The sequence below is a fragment of the Phacochoerus africanus genome, chromosome 7, assembly GCF_016906955.1.
Source record: "Phacochoerus africanus isolate WHEZ1 chromosome 7, ROS_Pafr_v1, whole genome shotgun sequence".
Lineage (NCBI taxonomy): Eukaryota > Metazoa > Chordata > Mammalia > Artiodactyla > Suidae > Phacochoerus > Phacochoerus africanus.
This window is the reverse complement of record NC_062550.1, coordinates 72,173,795-72,194,967: the sequence shown is the minus strand read 5'-3', so window position 1 is coordinate 72,194,967 and position 21,173 is coordinate 72,173,795. Positions and strand designations below refer to the sequence as shown.

The 21,173-nt window shown below is 38.2% G+C and overlaps 1 protein-coding gene across 11 annotated transcripts in view; it reads right to left on the bottom strand.

Annotated features, from left to right (window-relative positions):
- The window catches only part of ERC1 (ELKS/RAB6-interacting/CAST family member 1), a 379,584-nt gene that overhangs the window by 192,642 nt on the left and 165,769 nt on the right, over nucleotides 1-21,173 (bottom strand). For 10 of the 11 annotated variants that reach the window (XM_047787884.1, XM_047787889.1, XM_047787892.1 and 7 more), the window contains one exon: nucleotides 19,751-19,882. In XM_047787884.1, coding sequence (XP_047643840.1) covers nucleotides 19,751-19,882 — 132 coding nt within the window. Of the gene's footprint in view, nucleotides 1-16,851; nucleotides 17,278-19,750; nucleotides 19,883-21,173 lie in introns of those variants that run through there. The other variant, XM_047787894.1, reaches the window with a different exon arrangement.

Here is a 21,173-nt window from a genome sequence, read left to right as displayed (position 1 = left end):
CTTGAGCTTAGAGACCACAGAGATCAGTCACTGATTAATAACATCCATATATGTATAATCACAAATCATGAATAGTTTTATGTAAGAAAGTACAGGATTCCATGAGAGTAAGTGACAAGAAATCCTAATCTATGTTTTGCGGGCCTAGAGAAAGTTTCCCTAAGAAAGTCAAGAGCAGGTGCGGAGGAAAACAGCATCCCAACTCCAGGGCAAACATGTTTAGTACCCTGAGATGGGAAAACATGTGCCTCTAACAGAGGATTAAAAAGACCAAAGTATCACAAACCCTGAGAACAAGGGGAAGAAGGGCGCATATGTGACAGAGGAAGGGAGGAAGAGGCCAGATGCAGAAGGATTGTGCAGCCCATTTTTGGATTTTATCACCAAAACAACAAGAAGGTACCAAAGGATTTAACTAAATAGAGGAGCAGTAGTATTTAGAATGTTAAAATGAGAATGACTAAAATAAATGGGAGTTTCCGTCGTGGCTCAGTGGTTAATGAATCCGACTAGGAACCATGAGGTTGCAGGTTTGGTCCCTGGCCTTGCTCAGTGGGTCAAGGATCTGGCGTTGCCATGAGCTGTGGTGTAGGTCGCAGACGCAGCTTGGATCCCGTGTTGCAGCGGCTCTGGCATAAACCGGTGGCCACAGCTCCGATTAGACCCCTAGCCTGGGAAACTCCATATGCTGCAGGTGCGGCTCTAGAAAAGGCAAAAATACAAAAACAAAACAAAACAAAACAAAAAACCAGCATGACTAAAATAATGGACTGAGGAATCTAAGCTTAACAGAGAGGGGCCAATGGATTAGCATAAAGTAAAAAGGGGCAAAGCAGCTCAAATGGTGTAGAAAGATAGCTGCAGAGGGAATGTGAAAACTAAAATGACAGGCAACTGTGATCAGAGGATGCTATATGGGGTGGGTTTGGAGGATCCAGGTTGCCAGATACAGAATGAAGACAGGCAGTGGTGGCAGAAACCATTGAGAGGATGGACCAATGGGTTTTCTACACAGATGCTGAAGTCAGTGAGGCAGTAAAAGCCTTCCCTGAAAAGCCTCGGCAGTACAGCTGAATGGCATGCGCCTCGAAGAAGCAGAGCGTGATGGGGTAGTGTCTGAAGGTGTAACAGCAAACAAGATGGATGAGAGTCCTCCCTCCAACCTTAAGTTCAGAATAAACACATACTAATCACCAGAAAGGGTTGCTGGGAGTTTCCAGGGGAGAGGCCAGATTATACTTCCAGCAAAGAAGGGGGAAATGATTTAAGGAGGAAATTAATGTTTGTGCAAGGGCCTGGCACAAAGTAGACACTCAATGAGTACCTGTTGAATGGGTAAATAAATGAAGGTAGATGAATTTGTGAATTCTGGGGACCTAGGAGGAAATGCAGAAGGGGTAAGAAGAGGTGAAGGTCTGGGAAAGACAAGAAAGTAGTAAACAACACAGGACTGACAGTACAGAGCAGATGATCAGGGCTCTTTTGGAGGCAATGTCTGGTAAAATCCAGGATGAGAGGTACAGTAAAAAGAACCCCCCCTCCCCAGGTCCTCTGAAGAGGGTAGGCACTTTAATCAGATGCTACTAAAATAAGAAGTTAAATTTTTAATTTTGTAAGTGCCCATTTAAATACATATATGACTGATAGTGTTAATGGTAACTTTCTGTTCTATTTAGTGAAATAAGATATAAGTGATTTTTGAGGTAATCTAATGATGACAGTAGTTAAACTTAGGAATTGCCACTATTTTTATCTTTTATTCCTGACTTTATCAAGAACCCAAATATGAGAAGTTACAGACACAGTACTGAAGAAGAAACCACAGAAACCGTATTTCCATAGTTCAGCTTTGGGGGGGGTCACTAGATTTGACTTTTTATATATTGTTGGATTTCTCCAATAATTCAACAATGTCAAATAAAATCGGCAAATGACACTTTAAATAGTGAATGTGCTCCATGCATGGGGAATTTACAAAATGTTTTTAACAACCCTCAAAATATGCTTCACATTCCCACAGGACACTGAACAATGCTTAATAACACATGTGGCTTACAAGTACCCACCCAGAAAAGCTGACTTGCAGGGGAGCCAAATTCATATTGATTGGCTGTATTCCTTCATAGCAGCTGCCTTTCAGTTTCTAGTAATATTATGCTGGGAAGATAAATTTTTAAAAAGTGGAAACACAACAACATGATAGAAATGCTTCTTTTTCAAGCCATCTTAATTTTCCTTTTTTTTTTTAAATCTCAGAGGGCTTGGGTGGATAAATCCTATAATAAGCCTGAAGAATCAGACAGAGTTCCTGTTGTGGCTCAGTGGTTAACGTATCCAACTAGGAACCATAAGTTTGTGGATTCAATCCCTGGCCTTGCTTGGTGGGTTAAGGATCCGGTGTCGCCATGAGCTGTGGTGTAGGTTGCAGACGTGGCTCAGATCTGGCGTTGCTGTGGCTCTGGCGTAGGCCAGCAGCTACAGCTCCGATTAGACCAAAAAAATAAAATAAAATAAAAATAAAATCTGGGTGAAAAATAAAATTTTCACAGCAAAGCAAACATCCCCCTGCTGGTAGGACTCTCAACATCTGAGTCACTAAGGATGGAAGAGGCTTTGGGAACAGCCAATGTTTATCTCACTGCCAGTTCTATTAGGTGATTTCTGGTGACAGAGTATCAAAACTAAAAGCTAAAAATCTGAATTAAATACTGAAAACTATTTTTTTCAGAAGACTATTACTTGATTAATGTTTCCTGTAATTTGTTTATTTTAGCAACAAACAGGTTGCGGTAGAACCAAGTGAAATATAAAATTGCTAATTTCCTGGATCCACATAAACCCCATTGCTCTTTTTCTACTCCTGAAAGAAAGGAGGACAGAGATTATCTAAATGACATCATATTTTCTTTCTCCAGCAGCAGTACCAAGGAGACATGGCAACCATCATTTTATACTCTTCTGCACCTTGGTGAGTAAGTCAGGAAAAGAAATACAAAATAAGGAGGAATCAAAGCTTTTCTTTGAACTTTGAGCTCTGATAAGTTCTCTCCTGAAAAAAAAATTTTTTTTCTGCATGGCTAGAAAGTCAAGATAATAGGATACAGTAAATGTTAGGAAAGCTAAGTAAGTTGTCTAGGTTTGGGAAAGAAATTTCCTCCTTAGGTGAATTACTTGGTTATTTCACGTGACAAAAACATTAATTCTACTTTATTACAAAAAAATAGCAATCCACTCGCTGGCATGAAGTCACCAACAGGGAACATAGTGTTTAGGGCTTGAGCCTTTTCTCTAAGGTCAAATGAATAATTTGAATAAAACAGCTTCATACTGTTTCCTTAAGTTTTCAACAATAAAAATAAAAATTTACTGGCATTTTAACTGAACATTTTAATCCTTGTTTGCATTGCTAAAAAAATTCAAACAGCTACCCAGAGGTAAAGAGGGTGATTATTTCATTAATTAGACATATATTTTGTGGAGAAAACATATCATTTCAATCAACGCCTGAAAATGGTTACAAAGAAAACAATAACAAATAACAGTTATCTGACCTTGCCAAAAGTTTACTATTAGCCAAAAGAGAAAAGTAAAAGTGTGGGACTTGATGTCTGGCAAGCAAAGGACCCTCTCACTCACACTCACACACACACACACACACACACACACACACGTGCCTGCGCGCACAAATGCACACAATAATTCTGGTCATAATAATGAGGCTCACATTTGTGTACCACCTTTGTAGGCTACTAAAACACTTTTGGGGGTAATAATTCACTCCACACAGGTGAGACCCGGAAAAACTACGGGACCCGCCCTAAATTACAGCTAATAAACAGAAGAAGAAACAGAATGATTCTGGCTCAGTGCACTTTACAGTAAACCTCACTGCCTCTTCATTCATTCACTAAAGAGAGTGGAGATAAGAGGAAGGGACCAAAACAGGGCTTGGGCCATGCCACACACAAAAACTATCTGTTGTGCAGGATAAATCCTACTGTAAACATTTCTCTAGGAAAATATGTTTCACTGAAAACATCCAGGAAGGTGCAGCCAAGGAGAACACAAACTGCATATAAAAATCAGGGGGAAGCCATCTGGCTCCACAACGACACCTTCAGCCACACCCTGGATAACTGCCTCTATCATCAATAACTTGATTTATCAAACTTCTCAGTAGGAGATAACAGTATAAGGGCCAAACACCCCAAGAACTCATTACAAGCAAACTAAATATCATCTGTTATAGATCCGCCACCAAGATTCCAAAAGCACTTCCCAGTCCAGTAGTAGTTACATGGTTTAGACAGAAGTACAAAAACACAACTCCTTTGAAAACCAGTATCTACAGACTCTGGCACTCAACTCTGTGGTTCATTTTGGGGTGTGCCAAGGTTTTTATTTCTTCTCCAATACAGCTAATTTTTTCATTTGATTTTGAACTTCTGAACATAAATGTGGTATTTTTGTTGAATAAAAAGGAAAAAAATCAAGATGAAATTCCGAGACACAGATATTTCCTTAACTTCCAGGATAATGTAATCACATACTATTTTATAAAGAAGTTTTCAAAAGGAAGAAACTATGCAAACAAACATGATAACCACAAGCATATTATTTTTTAGGAACTACTTTTCAAACTACTGATGAATCTAGGGATGTTTTTTGGTCATAACCACAGCATGTGGTTACTTCCTGGGGGCTTCAGTTTTCCTTCAGAAGTTCTTTAGTTGTTGTGTACTGACCCCATCTGGTAAAATTATAGAGGAAGTTATACTGACTCAAGCTTCTGGCAAGTCAAATTTTTTATTTTATGTACAAAGAAATTAAGACAATAGAAGTTCAGTATGAAAGAATTCAAGGAGGCTTAGTTTTATTCCTCTACGACAACATAAGAAGGAAACCATGTAATGAAGAAAAGGTCATGCTATTCTAACTGCAGTAACTCATGCTGCTGCCTTTTCTTTGTGATTCTTCACGATGCCTGATATTCTCATCTTCCGCCAAAAGTTTTATTAAAACTCTGGGATCTCTGTTTGCTTGTCTGTTTAATACAAAGATGAAGTAATTACTTCAAAAGTGTATCCAGCAAAGCCGGAGGAATAAGATTTTAAATAGTACAAGGTAGTATAAAATTTTAAGCACAGAGTTACTAAAAAGAGAGAAATGTCAGTTTAAACCATGCAAACTGGTCTTGAGATTACAGGTTTTAGTTGTGTCATTCTTACTATCAACATTCAGAATATGAATCTACTGAACAGGGTAAAAATTACAAGGAGAAACTGAAGGAGAGCTTTTAAAACACACTGAGAGTTTCATTTTAATTCACCACCTGGCTTATTCTGCATTTGTGAAGGTGGCTACATCAATACAGAGTTTCAACTCTTCTTTTGAACATTTGCTGTCTGAGACATTTGAGTTTTTACACTTGCTGGTATTTGAACATATTTGGGTAATTTCCACAAATAAGTGGACTGAAATGCAGAATAATATTGGGTTGCCATTACTGCAGACTATATCATTCCTTTAGCTTAAAGCCCATTTCATACATCTCTCTAAGATCAAAAGGAGGAGAAGTCTAAACATGGAGATTTCTGCTACGGCAGGGTACAGCCATTTAACTTCTTCTTTCAACAAGCCAGAGATGGCAGAACTCTCTTTGAAGTGGCAGCCCTGTTGGCCTTTGAAGTCCCTTGTCAATTGCAGAAAGGCTCTGGTGGGTTGTTTTGTAGCCAGCTGTCACCAGGAAGGCAGACGTGACGTATTTCCAGCAGTCTCACTTCAGGGTCTGTCAAGTGACTGATTTCATAACCAGTCACCATAACAAAGGAAAGTCAAACTCTTGACATTAGAGCAGGAGTCCACAATGAAACTTACTAGGTTCCTCTTGACAGAGCCTGATTTCAATACCAAAATGACTACACAATGGCAAAGAGAAAACGGCTGTGAATTTAACTGTCACATCTAAGAAATCTTGGATATCAAAAATGTACTTTCCATATGTTTATCAATAAAATGTTTCATAACAACACTCTCTTTAATCTCTGCACTGATGAAAAATGATTTCTGCAGAAATCAGTAAACTGCCTTAAAAGCACAATTTACACTGCTTACAACTAGACTTCTGAATGATCCTACATAGTTCTGAGAAATGTGTTTGTATTTGTAATGCTCTCAGACTGCTCAGCTACTCATGCCAAAAATCCCCATTAATCCTGACACAGAAATCAGTTAAGACTTTAAAGGATAAGTAAAGAGAAAGAATTTAAGAGGTGTTAGGAAACTTCTATAATCTATAAATACAGCCCATTATAGCACTACATAAAAGGAAACAATCTTAATAATATTATACATCTGTCCTTAAGGTGAGAAGAGATGACATGAATCCAGAAAAACCAAATGTCAAATTTACCAATGATGATTGAAGTATTAATCCCACTGGAAGGAAATAAGGTGGAACAAAAAGACTGTTCATACTAATGTGATCATAATATGTATCTGTTAGGTAGAATGCTCTGCATTCTCACACACTTTTATGAACAGGGCTTGATGCTCTCAGAGCAGAAGACTGGATGCTCCACAAGATTTTAGCTCCCAGAGGCTCAGAGATTGAGGGCAGGGGGGCTAGAGGGGCACCTTTGTCCTATGAAATATAAGTCCTCTGCTTCCCACTAACGATTTCTAAACTTGAAAAAACTGGCATGAGCCAGCATTCTCATTCTGGCTACCACGCTTTAAACTCAAGCACTTAAAAAAAAAAAAAAAAAAGGTAAATTATGTTCAAATGATAATATCTAAGTCTTTAAATCTACAAATTTGAAATCTTTTGAGTTTTTCTGACCAGATGACAAAGGGCTTCATTATATCCTGTGGAAAGGAACTGCAGCAGAGATTAAAAGCATGCATTAATTTTTTTTAATTTTTGTAAAAATCATAAAGTTACCCTAAAGCTTTAAACTGTTGTAAATAAAGCAATGCTGCGATGCCTTCCCTGATCATTCTGTTGTAGTCTTTTAGAAAATACTATGTGCATTTTTTCATGTGTTTGTTGGCCCCCTGTATATCTTCTTCGGAGGAATGTCTATTCAGGTCTTTTGCCCATTTTTCAATTGGGTTGTTGAGTTGTAGGAGTTGTTTGTATATTTTAGAGATTAAGCCCTTGTCAGTTGAATCGTTTGAAACTATTTTCTCCCGTTCTGGAAGTTGTCTTTTTGGTTTTTTATGGTTTCCTTTGCTGTGCCAAAGCTTGTCAGTTTGATTGGGTCCCATTGCTTTATTTTTGCTTTTATTTCAGTTGCTTTGGGAGACTGACCTGAGAACACATTTGTAAGGCTGATGTCAGAGAATGTTTTACCTATGTTCTCTTCCAGGAGTTTGATGGTGTCTTGTCTTAGGTTTGCCTTTAAGTGATTCTGAGTTTACTTTTGTGCGTGGTGTGAGGGTGTGTTCCAGCTTCATTGATTTACATGCAGCTGTCCAGTTTTCCCAGTACCACTTGCTGAAGAGACTGCCTTTTTTCCCATTTTTTATTCTTGCCTCCTTTGTCAAAGATTAATTGACTGTAGGTATCTGGGTTTATTCCTGGGTTCTCTATTCCGTTCCATTGGTCTGTATGTCTATTTTGGTACCATTACCACACTGTCTTGAGTTCTGTGACTTAATATTGCCTGAAGTCTGAGAGGGTTATGCCTCCTGTTTGGTGTTTGTTCCTCAGGATTGCTTTGGCAGTTCTGGGTCTTTTGTGGTTCCGTATAAGTTTTGGATTGTTTGTTCTGGTTCTGTGAAAAACGTCATGGGTAATTTGATAGGGATTGCACTGAACCTGTAGATTGCTTTGGGTAGTATGGCCATTTTTACAATATTAATTTTTCCAACTCAGGAGCATGGAATATCTTTCCATTTCTTTAAATCCTCTTTAATGAAAAAATGTTCAACATCACTGATTATTAGAGAAATGCAAATCAAAACTACCATGAGGTCCACCTCACACCAGTCAGAATGGCCATCATTAGTAAGTCCACAAATAACAAATGCTGGAGGGGGTGTGGAGAAAAGGGAACCCTCCTGCACTGTTGGTGGGAATGTAAACTGGTACAACTGCTATGGAAAACCACATGGAGGTACCTTAGAAAACTACACATAGTACTACCATATGACCCAGCAATCCCACTCCTGGGCATATATCTGGACAAAACTTCCCTTGAAAAAGACACATGCACCCAAATGTTCACTGAAGCACTATTCACAATAGTCAAGACATGGAAACAAACTAAATGTCCATCTACTGATGATTGGATTAGGAAGATGTGGTATATATACACAATGGAATATTACTCAGCCAAAAAAAAGAACAAAATCATGCCATTTGCAGCAACATGGATGGAACTAGAGACTCTCACACTAAGTGAAGTAAGTCAGAAAGAGAAAGACAAATACCATATGATTTTACTTATATCTGGAATCTAATATAGGGCACAAATGAACCTTTCCACAGAAAAGAAAATCATGGACATGGAGAACAGACTTGTGGTTGCCAAGAGGGAGGGGGAGGGAGTAGGAGGGACTGGGAATTTGGGGTTAATAGATGCAAACTATAGCCTTTGGAATGGATAAGCAGTGGGATCCTGCTGTACAGCACTGGGAACCATGTCTGGTCCCTTCTGATGGAGCATGATCATGTGAGAAAAAAGAATATCTACATGTATGTGTGACTGGGTCACCTTGCTATATAGTAGAAAGTTGACAGAACATTGTAAACCAGCTATAATGGAAAAAATAAAAATTATTGTAAAATAAAATAAAATAAAGTAAGAAAATACTATGTAGTATTTCTACTTTTTTGCATGTGTCACAACTTTAAAGAATATATTTAAATCTGTGATCACTTGATTGATCTCCTTAACTAACATATAAATACTGTAAAAGTGGATTTGCCTGATGGGAGGGGGAGGGAGTGGGAGGGATCGGGAGCTTGGGCTTATCAGACACAACTTAGAATAGATTTACAAGGAGATCCTGCTGAATAGCATTGAGAACTTTGTCTAGATACTCATGTTGCAACAGAAGAAAGGCTGGGGGAAAAATGTAATTGTAATGTATACATGTAAGGATAACCTGACCCCCTTGCTGTACAGTGGGAAAATAAAAAAATAAAATAAAATAAAATAAAAATCTTGTTTCCTCCTGGAAAAAAAAAAAAGAGTGGATTTGCATTTTGTTTGGTTCACTAAAAAATATTTACAGCTTCTAGCACAGAGCAGCCTCTCGAGAAACACTGAATGAATAATAGAATAAATGAAATAAATGACATCTCTGAAGCCATTAAACTCTTACCAATGCTGGGGTGGCACATTCTCAAGGTGGACAGATGTCTCTTTCTTACTTGAATAACTAGCCTGCTCTTTTCTGACATTATCTCCATTGCTCACACTATAAATCTAGGGTTAACACACACAATTATGACATCTCATTTTTTCCTATTCTTTCTTTTTTTTTTTTAATGGCTGCACCCAAGGCATATGGAAGTTCACAGGCCAGGGACTGAATCCAAGCCTCAGCTCTGACCTACGCCACAGCTGTGGCAATGCTGGATCCCACTGTACCAGGCCAGGGATCAAACCCACATTTCTGCAATGATCCAAGCCACCGCAGTTGGATTCTTAACCCACTGCACCACAGCAGAAACTCCTTTCCACATTATTTTCTTAAAGTAAAAATTCCTTTTGACATATTTTTAGACCATGGATGTTTTCCCAAAAACAAAAGTTAAAAAAGGACCAAGGACAAGCAGAAAAGTGTATGTACTTTTACGTTTCAGTACTACAACTCTGTCAGGCTCAGGAGAAAGAACTAAGTAGGAGCTGCTAAGTATGTGTATGTCTATGTATTTAATCATCCAACACACTGGATTCCAGCTGTCTGATACACTAGACTTATCAAAATTAAATAAACACAAAAACTCAGTTCTGCTGGTGCTCTAGCTTCATTAAGTATTCAAAGATACATGTGGTGAGGGGCTACCATCTCGGCCAGGAGAAAAAGAAAGCATCCTGCTGCCTCCAGGGTCTCCTGCACAGTGCTCCTTCAAAGACTATGGACACTATAGGAACCATCAAGACTTGTGAAGAAAAATGTATATTCAAGACAATTTACTTAATGTCAAAAGCGAAAAAGTAACTTCTATTTAGAATTCAAATCTTTTACAAGGGAATGGTATTCAGATATCACATGTGAGCAAGAGGGTTGTATTCCGCTAGTAAGATAAAAAATCCCCATTTTCTAAGTATTTTTAGTACACAGGAAATGTGTGTGCGAGCCCATCTGTGTGTTTAACGGAAAAGAGTCATGAATATTCAAATGGATATTTCCAATTCTAATTTAAGGTTATAAGGCTCAAACACACACAAAAAATTTTTAATCCTAAATATTCTCTATCTTCTTACTTCTAGGAATAAGGTCTAAGCATAATGTTCCAAAATCTATATTTTGTTTCAAATACTGCCAAAAAAGTATTTTTCCTTCCCATTCTCCACCCTAAAGGAAATCACAAAATACATGACTTTGTAAAGCTGAAAAATAGCATTAGAATTGGACTTCACCATACACGTTAACAGTCATTTATTAAAGCTACCCAAACTATCTTCGTGAGGAAAACCTAAAAGTAAATAGACTATGATCCTGTGTTGACCTAAGACCTACTCTCAGAGAATGATTAACTCAATGACAAAGGCAATGCCCATCTGACCATCCTCAGCTGACTTAGATTCTAGGCCTGGCTCAGGGAGGGACAAGGATTTCCTCAAGTCAGAAGGATTAAAACTTGATATATATGCACATCAGAACTTTTAAACAACTAGCATGTCATCTCTGGTACTAAATCAATAGGCAGGGTCTATGGATACCAAGTTTCCCTGGGGCCCTTCGCCTTCGAGGCTATGAGGGCAGTGGTAGTAACAGAAGTATGGGTAGTAGCTAATGTCTGTTGACTGCTTCTCCCAAAGTGTTTTATATGCACAACCTCTCTTTAATGCAGCAGTTATGCTACATTATACTAGGACTTTTCTTTGACAGCTCAGGGAACTGACACAAAAGTAACTTGCCTGTGGAGTTCTCTGGCAGCTCAGTGGGCTAAAGATCTGGCATTGTCACTGCAGTGGCCTGAGTCACTGCTGTGGTGAGGGTTCAATCCCTGGCCCAAGAACTTCTGATGCCACAGGTGCAACCAAAAGGGGAAAAAAAAAAGGTAACTTGACTGAGATGACAATTTGTAAGTGATGGAACCAAAACTGAACCAAGGCTCCTAACTGGAGAACCCAATTTTGTAGCCACTGTGTGACAGAGCTCCCCTGAGGTTCTGGAGTGGCCTTCTGAACTAGAGAAGCAGGGTATAAACCCTCTGTACCCAGCCACCACGTCTGCCCTTCTTGGACTTGATTCTCCTAATGCTGATGATGCATAGTTTCAGCCCTGTAGGATAAAAGCGTTTTCTCAGAGGAGATGAAAAAGCCTGAGGAAAATCGAGAGTTCTGAATTTAGATGATTTCAGGTTGAGATGTCAGTGAAACACTGGAGTAAAGACACTAAGCAGACTTAGCCTGGGTCTCGGAAGAGAACTGGGCTGATGTGACAAGCCTACTACTAATAACTAGCTAATATTCTTCAGCACGACTTCCCGCTGTAAGCCGCAAGGGAAGCCCTTAGCACAACTTCTTGGTCCTTATCCTTGAACAAGTTCTTCGCTCAGACTTTCTCATCTCAGAAATTTGGAACCACCATCTTTCAGCTGTCCTGCCAGGAAATGGAAGACCATTTTTGCTTTCTCTTCCATCGTTTTCCACACGCAGTTCATCAAATCATTTTAGCTGTTTCCAAAAGACATTCTAAATCCATCCACTTTTTTCCATCTCCATTGCTAGTATGTGATTTATTCAGGCTACTCTGCCCAATCGCTCCCAGACCAGGAATCTTTTACATTACTTTTTATACTTGTTAAAGAGTTTACAGAACCAGGATTTTTAACGTGATATATAATTTTTTAAAGTTATAAGTTGAAGAGTTGCAAAGAATGTAATTTCTTAGGTGTTTTAAAATTGTTTTTTTTTAAAAAGCACCACCTTCTTTTTATCAGCGCCACGCTCTAACCATCTGAGCTAATAACCAGCCATACCTCCACTTTTTAAAACAAAAAGAATCCAATGAAATATAAATACCGTGGTGACATGATATTCATTACTATTTAAAAACTGTAAAACAAACTATTCCTTAGTGATTAAAATTTTTAATTTTAATTTTGCTCTTTGACTTTGTGTTTCCATTTTTTTCCTCTCTAAAATTTTATACTAATGAAGTTTATTTTGTACACTAGATTTTTTTGTATGGATCCTCTCATACTTTTCTGCAACAAAAATATATATGTAAATTTAAATTTGATATTCATAAAATATCCTAGGATAATTAACTCTGCTTAAAAACTCTTTTGGAGTGAATTATCATTATAATTACTAGTAACAAAAGATCAATCAAAAGTAATAGAAATTTTAGATATCTTGAGAGAATAACTATTAAACATGAAGAGTATAAAATTTTATTAACAAAGCATCAATAAATATATTTATCTTAATGCGATGAATAGAACTTTTATTAGGTGAAATATCTCCTGAGGAACATTACTTACTGCTAGAAAACTCAGGGCTCATTATCAATTCTATGATGTGTTTCATTTTCACAGGTATAAGCACTAACAGGCTTTCATGAAAATAAACGGAAACAGGAGAGTTTTGTTACAGCATTGTACCTCAACTTTCTGCCCTCCTTTAGAATCACATGGCCCAAATCACATAGTAGCCTATCATCAACAATCACTGATGATATCTATCAGCTGACAGCTCAACCAGGTATCCTTCAATTCTGTTGAAAACAAAGAACTGTGAACAACCTGACTTTTCTACTCCGTTTCTCAACACCAACCTTTGGAATTACCTCTTTGTTGTTGCACGAGAAGTTTCTCTCCCTCGGAGGAACACAGGAGAGTAAGATGTGGGAGGGGGGTGCCCACGGCTGAGAGAGGAACACTCAACCACAAAGAGGAAGAGAAGAGTCTACACGTTCCACGTAACTTCTCAGGCAGAGCAATGGAGGGAAAGCTGTGCTTAGAAGCTGAGATGCGGGTTTGGTCCCTGGCTTCTTTCAGTGGGTTAAGGATCTGGCGCTGACACCAGGTGTGCTGTAGGTTGCAGACATGGCTTGGATCCTGCATTGCTGTGGTTCTGGGGTAGGCCAGCAGCTATTAGCTCCAAATGGACCTCTGGCCTGGGAACCTCCACATGCCTCAGGTGAGGCCCTAAAAAGACCAAAAAAAAAAAAAGAAAAGAAAAGAAACTGGGCCCACATGCCAGGGGAGATGCTGGTGTGTTTCCAGGTGAATGGTACTTGGTTTGATGGCCTCTGGCCCAGGCTACTCTAATAACCCATCTGACCTTCTCGCTTCCACTTAGTTCTTGCAGCCAGAATGATTTTTAAAACTATGAATCAGAAGATGTCATGCCCTGCTTAAACTCTGTCATGGCTTCCAACACTCTTAGAAAAACACAAAATGGTTGCCAACACTGACCTAAGGCCCTGCACACCTTGCAGTGCCCCTGCCCCAGGCATACTGGCTGTCCTCACACATCCCCACCTACACTACCACCTCCTCCCCACTCACCATGTGGCTTCTCGCCCTTTGGAACCCAGGCTGAATGGATGTTCTCAGAGGACTCTCTCTGCACATTCAGTCAAAAAAAGGTTCTAACCTCTCCATCCTCCACCTAACTACTGTCTGTCCCAGAACATCTGTTCTTATCCTTTATAGCACTTGGTGATAACCTGTCATTAAATGCCATTTGTCAAGTGGGTGTCTATGTCTGCTTGGGGACTGTAAGCTCTCTTAGGGGAGAGATCACAGCAGCTTTGTTCATCACCCAGGCAACCATGGCACTATCGGATACTCAATACAGATTTGCTGAATGAATGAATGAGCCACCCACCTCATAAATAAATATTGTTCTCTACTTAGAATGCCTCAATAGTTCTCCACTGCCTTAAAAACAAAATCAAAATTCCAGAGTTTAAGACTAAAAATTGAGCACGATCCCACTGCAGGCACTTCCTCCTTCCCCCTCCCTCTCATAGATCTTGCCATTCACGTCGACCCTAAACTAGAGCTACTAACTGCTACCTGAAGTTCCTCAGATGCTTCCAGCTTTCTTCCACCTGGGCTGGTCCATACATATGCAGTACGTCTAAGAGCCTTCACTTCTTTTCAAAGAACCCCTTCAATCTGGATTACATGCTGCCCCTCCTTTTCCACTCTTCAACCTCTCTATTCAGATCATTACCAATGGTAGTTATCAAACTGAACTGTAATTATAGGTTCATCCTTTTTTTTTTTTTTTTTTTGCCAGACCCACAGAATGCGGAAGTTCCTGGTCCAGGGATGAAACCGGCGCCAGAGTAGTGACCCAAGCCACAGCAATGACAATGCCAGATCTTTAACCTGCTAGGCCAGCAGGGAACTCCTATAGGTTCATTCTTTAGTCTTTCCCAATAAATGTAAACTTGAGGCAGAGGCTGTACCTATTATCTTTTTATTTCCAATGCCTAGTGAAGCATCTGGAAAAATACATGGTACTCAGTAAGTGTTTATGGAAAAGGTAGCACATGTAAAGATATTATTATTTTATTTTCAGAGCATTACTGCCACTTAATAAAAAATGAGGAAAATATAATCTACTATAAATACTCAGATCAGTATAGGATTACGCTTATAAGATCAAATCATAAACTGCCCCTTTTGGAAATAGCTGGAAGTAAAACAATGGGAAGGGCTGGAGCACACACATAGTTCTATCAACCCACCACCTTTTCCAGCTGCCAGAGCTGCTTCACAGTGCTAACTGCTCCACTTAAAAAGCACTTGGGTATTACAGCAATAACTTCTGTGTAACTGACCAGGTAAATTCACAGTCAGGAGGGGGTTTTATGAATAAAAACAGATGGGACACTCAGCAGCAGCAACAGTGCAGACTGCACTCCACCCTCTGTTCCAGCTCCACTTCCTCTGCAACCTATCTGACAAACCAGATACGGCTGAGTCTGAGTCAAGAGTGAACACAAGAGAAATGCAGAGAAATATCCACTGCCTTCAGAAGAAACGATCCAAGAGAAGTAAGCGGGCACGTTGCAATGAGGTGTGCACTGCTCATGTGCACTGGACACTCCACAGAAAGGAGGTGGATCAAGTTTAAATGACGATGCTGCCCCTTTTCACATCAAAGAACCAAACTTTACTGACAAGAAAGCATGCCTGCCTCTGCCATCTGCTTGCCTAGCTGACAGGGAAGAAGAGAATTTGCAAGTTGAAGGAAGCACCTGGATTGGATACAGAGAAACCACAAGTGAAAAACCACACTGGTCCAAGGTATCCTGCAGGCTATAAATGGCACTTTATTAGTCAAGTGTAATTTTTTTTGTTCAAATGATTTTGAGAATTGGATGGTATAATTTTTAATATGCAAATGAAGTTGTAAAATCTAAGTTTAAAAAGAAAAAAAAGATGTAACCCTTAAAAGTGCTCAATAATTTATAACTAGCAAGTCACTGGTGAAATCTTGTGATCGTCTAGATCAAGAATTTACACTTAACAAACACACCAAATAATGGTAAAAAGACAATTTGAAAAAAATGGATATTGCTATTAAAAATGATCTTTGAAAGTAAGATTCAGAACTCATGCACAAATTTTAGTCATACTAAAAGGAAATATCTTTTTCATTGTTCAAAACATTAAAAGATATTACATGTGGAATCTAATAAAATGATACAAAATAACTTATTTATAAAACAGAAACTCACTCACAGATTTCAAAATTAAACTTACTGTTATGACAGGGAAGCCATGGGGGGGGGTAGTTAGGAGGATGGGAATAACATATACACATTACTGTATAAAACAGATTATTAACAAGAACCTGTATAAGCACCGGGAAATCTACTCAATAGTTCCCAATAACCTATATGGGAAAAAAGAATGGATATATGTATATGCATAACTGATTCATTTTGCTATACACCTGAAACTAGTACAACATTGGATATCAACTATATTCCAAAAAAATTTTTTTAATTAAAAAAAAGTTGAATAAATTTTTAAAATATTAAAAGATATACTTTAGGAACAGAGAAAAGTCACAAGAAAAGTCTTATTACTTTAGAGGCATTTTTAAACTTTTAGATAGCAATCTATTTACAAATGGCTCCTTCAAAAAATAAATCTATTCTCGAATACCAGTGAAAGATATTTTAAAATATTCTTTTCAAGAGCCAAAAAAAAAAAATTATTTCAAAAAATTTAAGTTCACAGCAACACTGCTGAATGAAGGACATTGCTCCAACCCCCTGGCAACTCTGAGACTTGTTTAAGAGAACAAACTTTATTCTATGTTCATACAGCCTCTCACATTGAAAAAAATACAAAACCTGCCAAAAGTTGAGCAGAATGAAGTTTCAGAAGAAGAAAACCCAGGGGGAAAGGAAAAAATGCAAAGGTAAAAGGAGCCTTGAGTTTCCCCCTGGAATTATTCACTTTATTCTTTACACTTGCCAACGCAGGTTCAAGGGCGCCTTCTTTCATTAGATCATTATACAACTTCTCTAAATTTGGGGCAAGGGCTCACTGTAGAGCAGCATGTATTAGGCATAAAAACAGTATAAGAGGATCTTGGAAGAATATAGGAAAGGCATTAGGAATCTTTTTCCTTTGAGAGTTTTTCTCTGCTCAAACTTTAAAAGGTTCTGCATTTTATTTAATAAGAGATATGGTTCCCAAACAATTCTCTGTAGCTCCTTGAGAAATTCATAGATATAGATATCCTCCTTCTATCAGTGGGGGTCATTTCTTCTCAGAGGCTAATTTAGACAAGAGATAGATACATTTGGACCTGAGGAAGATAATAGTGTCCCTCAACACCCCCCCCCCAAGCCTCACCTGTTTAAGACATTTCACACAAATATTTATGGATTTCTTTGATGCATACAATTAATACATATAAGTAAAATTAACTGTAGGGTTTGGAGACAGAAAAAGATTAAAAAAATAGAAAAGAACAAAGGATGAAGGCTGAAAAGGACAGTGAATGAAGGCTATTTGGCCTCAGAAGTAAAAACATAAAAGCAGTTTCTTCATACCTTAAACCACTTAAAGCCCAAATGACTGGTCTCATGCAACATTTCACTCAACAGCTTCAGATAGGCAGTGAGTAGCAGAATGGTGGAAAAAAGATAAACAGAAAAGAGAGAAAGAAAAAGGCATGCAATTAAAAGCAAATTATTTATAGCCACTTCAAAAGATATTTTCAGTTTCTTACAAAGCTCAATATGCTCTTACCTACAATCTAACAATCATACTCTCAAGTATTTACCTAAGTTGAAAATCTATGTCCAGGAGTTCCTGTTGTGGCACAGCAGAAAGGAGTCCGAATAGTATTTATGAGGATGCAGGTTCAATCCCTGGCCTGACTCAGTGGATTAAGGATCCAGTGTTGCCGTGAGCTGTGGTGTGGGTTGTAGGTGCAGCTCGGATCCCGCATTGCTGTGGCTGTAGCGTAGGCTGGTAGCTACAGCTCTGATTGAACCCCCTAGCCTGGGAACCTCCAAATGCTGCAGGTACAGCCCTAAAAGGCAAAAAAAAAAAAGTCCATACAAAACTCTGCACATGAATACTTACAGGAGCTTTATTAATAATTGCTAAAAAATTAGATGCAACTCTGCAACCAAGGTGTTCTTTAGTAGGTAAAGGAATAAACAAACTGGCACATCCATACGGTGGAATATTATTCAAAGACAGAAGAATAAGCGCTCATGCCACAAAAAGACATGGGATAATCTTAAATGTAGAGGGTTAAAGGCAAGAAGCAAGTTTGCAAAAGCTGCAGGAAAAACATCAGAGACTGGGGAGATGGGGGAAGGATGAAAAGGAGGAGCACAAGGAATTTTTAGGGACTGAAACCATTCTGTGTGATACTATAATGGTGGATACACACCTTCATCCACTTGGCAAAACTTGTAACATGTGTAACATGGTACATGAACCAAAGTGTAAATGATGGACTAGTTAATAATGTATCAATACTGGCCCATCAATTTTAACAACTGTATCACACCAATGAAAGATGTATATGATAAGGGAAATTGAGGTGGAGAAAGGCATACATGGGAACTCTCTGCACTTTCTGCTCAACTTTTCTATAAACTAAAAAAACTGACCTTCAAAAAAGCCTATTAATTACCAATCAGCCACCCCAGAAAGCAAATTATAACTAGTTCACATAATACATTAAAAAAGAACATGTAATAATAGCATTCTATATACCATGACATGTTTTATTATTAATTGCCAAAATTTCATCATCTCTGATATGTTAGCCTTATCACTAAATAATGATTCCAAAGCAGAAAAAATCTTTACAGAAAGAAAAAAATGGGGTAACATTTGAAAATAAAAGGAAGACTATTAAAAAAGGTGAAATCAAGATAAAAGAAAATCCTTCCTTGCCCTGGAATAATGGCTGACACCGCCCCCTTCTCTGAAGCTCTCCACTACCCAAACTCAGTTTAACTGTAAATTAATAAATATTCAAGTAGAAAGTAGACCAAGGCATTTACCTAAGAACAGAGCACTAAAAGACACTCATTGAGAAGAGATCAAATTTCCTTCAGCTTTGCTAACAAATGTCAGTTCGTCTTTCTACACTTGACACTAAAGAAGCCATTTCCTGTGTCTAAGTTATGAAGGGGCTCCCTGGTGGCTCACACCATGACCTGTCTGCCTGGAAAGGTACCCTTCTCCCTTGCTATAGAACCAGCCTCACTCACAAGAGCTCTGGTGGTCTCATCAAAGGGCTCCCAAAAGACTCATGTTACCCTCTCACTGGACACGTTTTCCTGTTTAGCACTTACATTTTTCCAACAAAGAGATGGAGGCGACCCTGAAAAAATGAAATGACATGGACCTCTGTGTGAGGCAGATTCAAAACCTCAAACCACACTCTCATATTGGGTACTGAAATTAGAGTCTTCACCTGTTAAAACTACTCCTCCCATTCATATCTCCCCCCCTGTAATTATTCTTCCTAGCAAAAAGTTTAAAGCAAGGGTATGAAGGTCTAAAAAGATATATAAAATCATAAAATCAACAGCAACAGAAGAATTCCTCAACAAGTCACCTCAAGGTTGAGACATGCTGTCTGGGACTGTCTCATGTCACAGCATCTACGTCCTTCACACCTCTATCAATCTTAATTTGTTACAACTAACTGCTCTCGTGAATAAGAGAGGCTGTGAAATAAACTTTCCGCCATTTAAATCTACATCTTTGACTCAGAAATGCTTGTGTTTTCCCATTCAATTTAAAAGCAGAGTTGTGCCCAGGCTTGTACAAACAGGCAAGTTCCATTTCATCTCATCCAATACGTCTGCATACAAGACATCAATATATACAAGTCAGCCCCAAATTACTAATGCAGAGACCTCTGTGTTGAATCAGTTCTTATTCAACTGTACGTTAATTCTTATTTAAATCTAAATACTTACACTTGATGAAGTGTTTCTGAAACCCTACAAACACACATAATGTGAGTTCACCTAAACTACACTGGTTGGGTTTTACCTTTCATTTAACCAGCAGCATTGCCAGTAACTGTATAAAGTCGCAGACCTGTTTTTCAGCATTGGTCCTGGCTGACTCCTCTTGTGCCAGCACCATCTCTCGCTCTGCAGTTATCTGTACACTTTCTCTTAATGCTTCTTCCAGCTCTTCAATCCTGTCATCCTTCTTACGGAGACTGTCCTGGAAAACGATGGAAGACTAGGTGAAGGAGGCTAATCAGTTAACCCAAGGAGAGCCCATTTACCAAGAAAGGGTTATCTGCTTATTAAATGTTCTTCCCTTCAGAAGTAAATCTAGGCCAAAAAGATATTGACACAGAGGAAAGAATAAAACAAGGGAAGAAAGAAGTAAAGATGTTGAAGAAGTGTATTATTAAGAGCAAAGGGTCAAGTTAGTTAAGCAAGAGAACCTTGTGATGGACTTTCTCTACTACAGAGAGAATAAAATTGTTTGTGTTAGGCAGATAGGTAGCAAGGGCTTGATTATTTAAAAACACAAAGCTGTTTTTGAACTACTCTCTAAACTGGGCTTTTAAAGCCAGTTTTGATGAAGCCTAAGTAATAAGACTCAATAGCAAAACATTTTCTTTTCCTGCAAAGTGAAGTCTAGATGAAAAAGTTAACAGCATGATCAGTCAGACTGTATTCTACATATAGGCAACTATTGGCCAACTTCTTTCTTTAAAAAAAAAATGAAAAGGGAGATTTTTCCTAATGAATTCGAAAGAGCAAGGTTTCCTCCCAATGTCATACAAGAAAACTAAAAATGATAAGTGGTTATAAGTAACTGGTCTGTCTAAGAGTAAGTAATTTGGTCGGACCAAACCCACTAGCCCTGATATTCTACACCAGTCTAAGAAGCAACTTTTGGGGAGGTAAATATGGATTTATATTAGAAAGACAAACAAATCCTGTAAGACATTAAGATCATGTAAGACAGAAGATCTCAAAACAAGAAGAATAAATGAAACAGTCTTCAGGTGGTATGAAGAACTGGATTCATAAGATTATTCTAAGAATTTCCTCTTTAAATTCTTATAGAATCTGAAGATCAAGAATAAAGTGCTGCCTTTTATTAATACATGAAACAGGATTTGTTAATCCATTTTCCCACTTTCTGAATATTCATACCAGCAAAAGATACCAAAGGATTTTGTCTTTCATTTACACAACTATTTGATTAGACCGTAGTTCACTTTTCGTAAGTGCAAAGTATAAGAAAGTCCTTTTTGACAACTTTGTCTTCAAAAATCTAAAACCTGAAATCTGTTAAAGATAAGTCAGATTTTTCTCCCAACTTTGACAGAATAGCACCCATTATTTAATATCCTTTCTAATGAAAAAATCATTAAATCTTTTGCCCTCTCTCATTTTTCTCAATTAAAAAGATTCAGAAAAAAGATTGACATTTCAGTGATGTATATGTTATGTTCATTTTTTTTTAAAAAAAGTTTTCTTTCTCCTCAGAGATA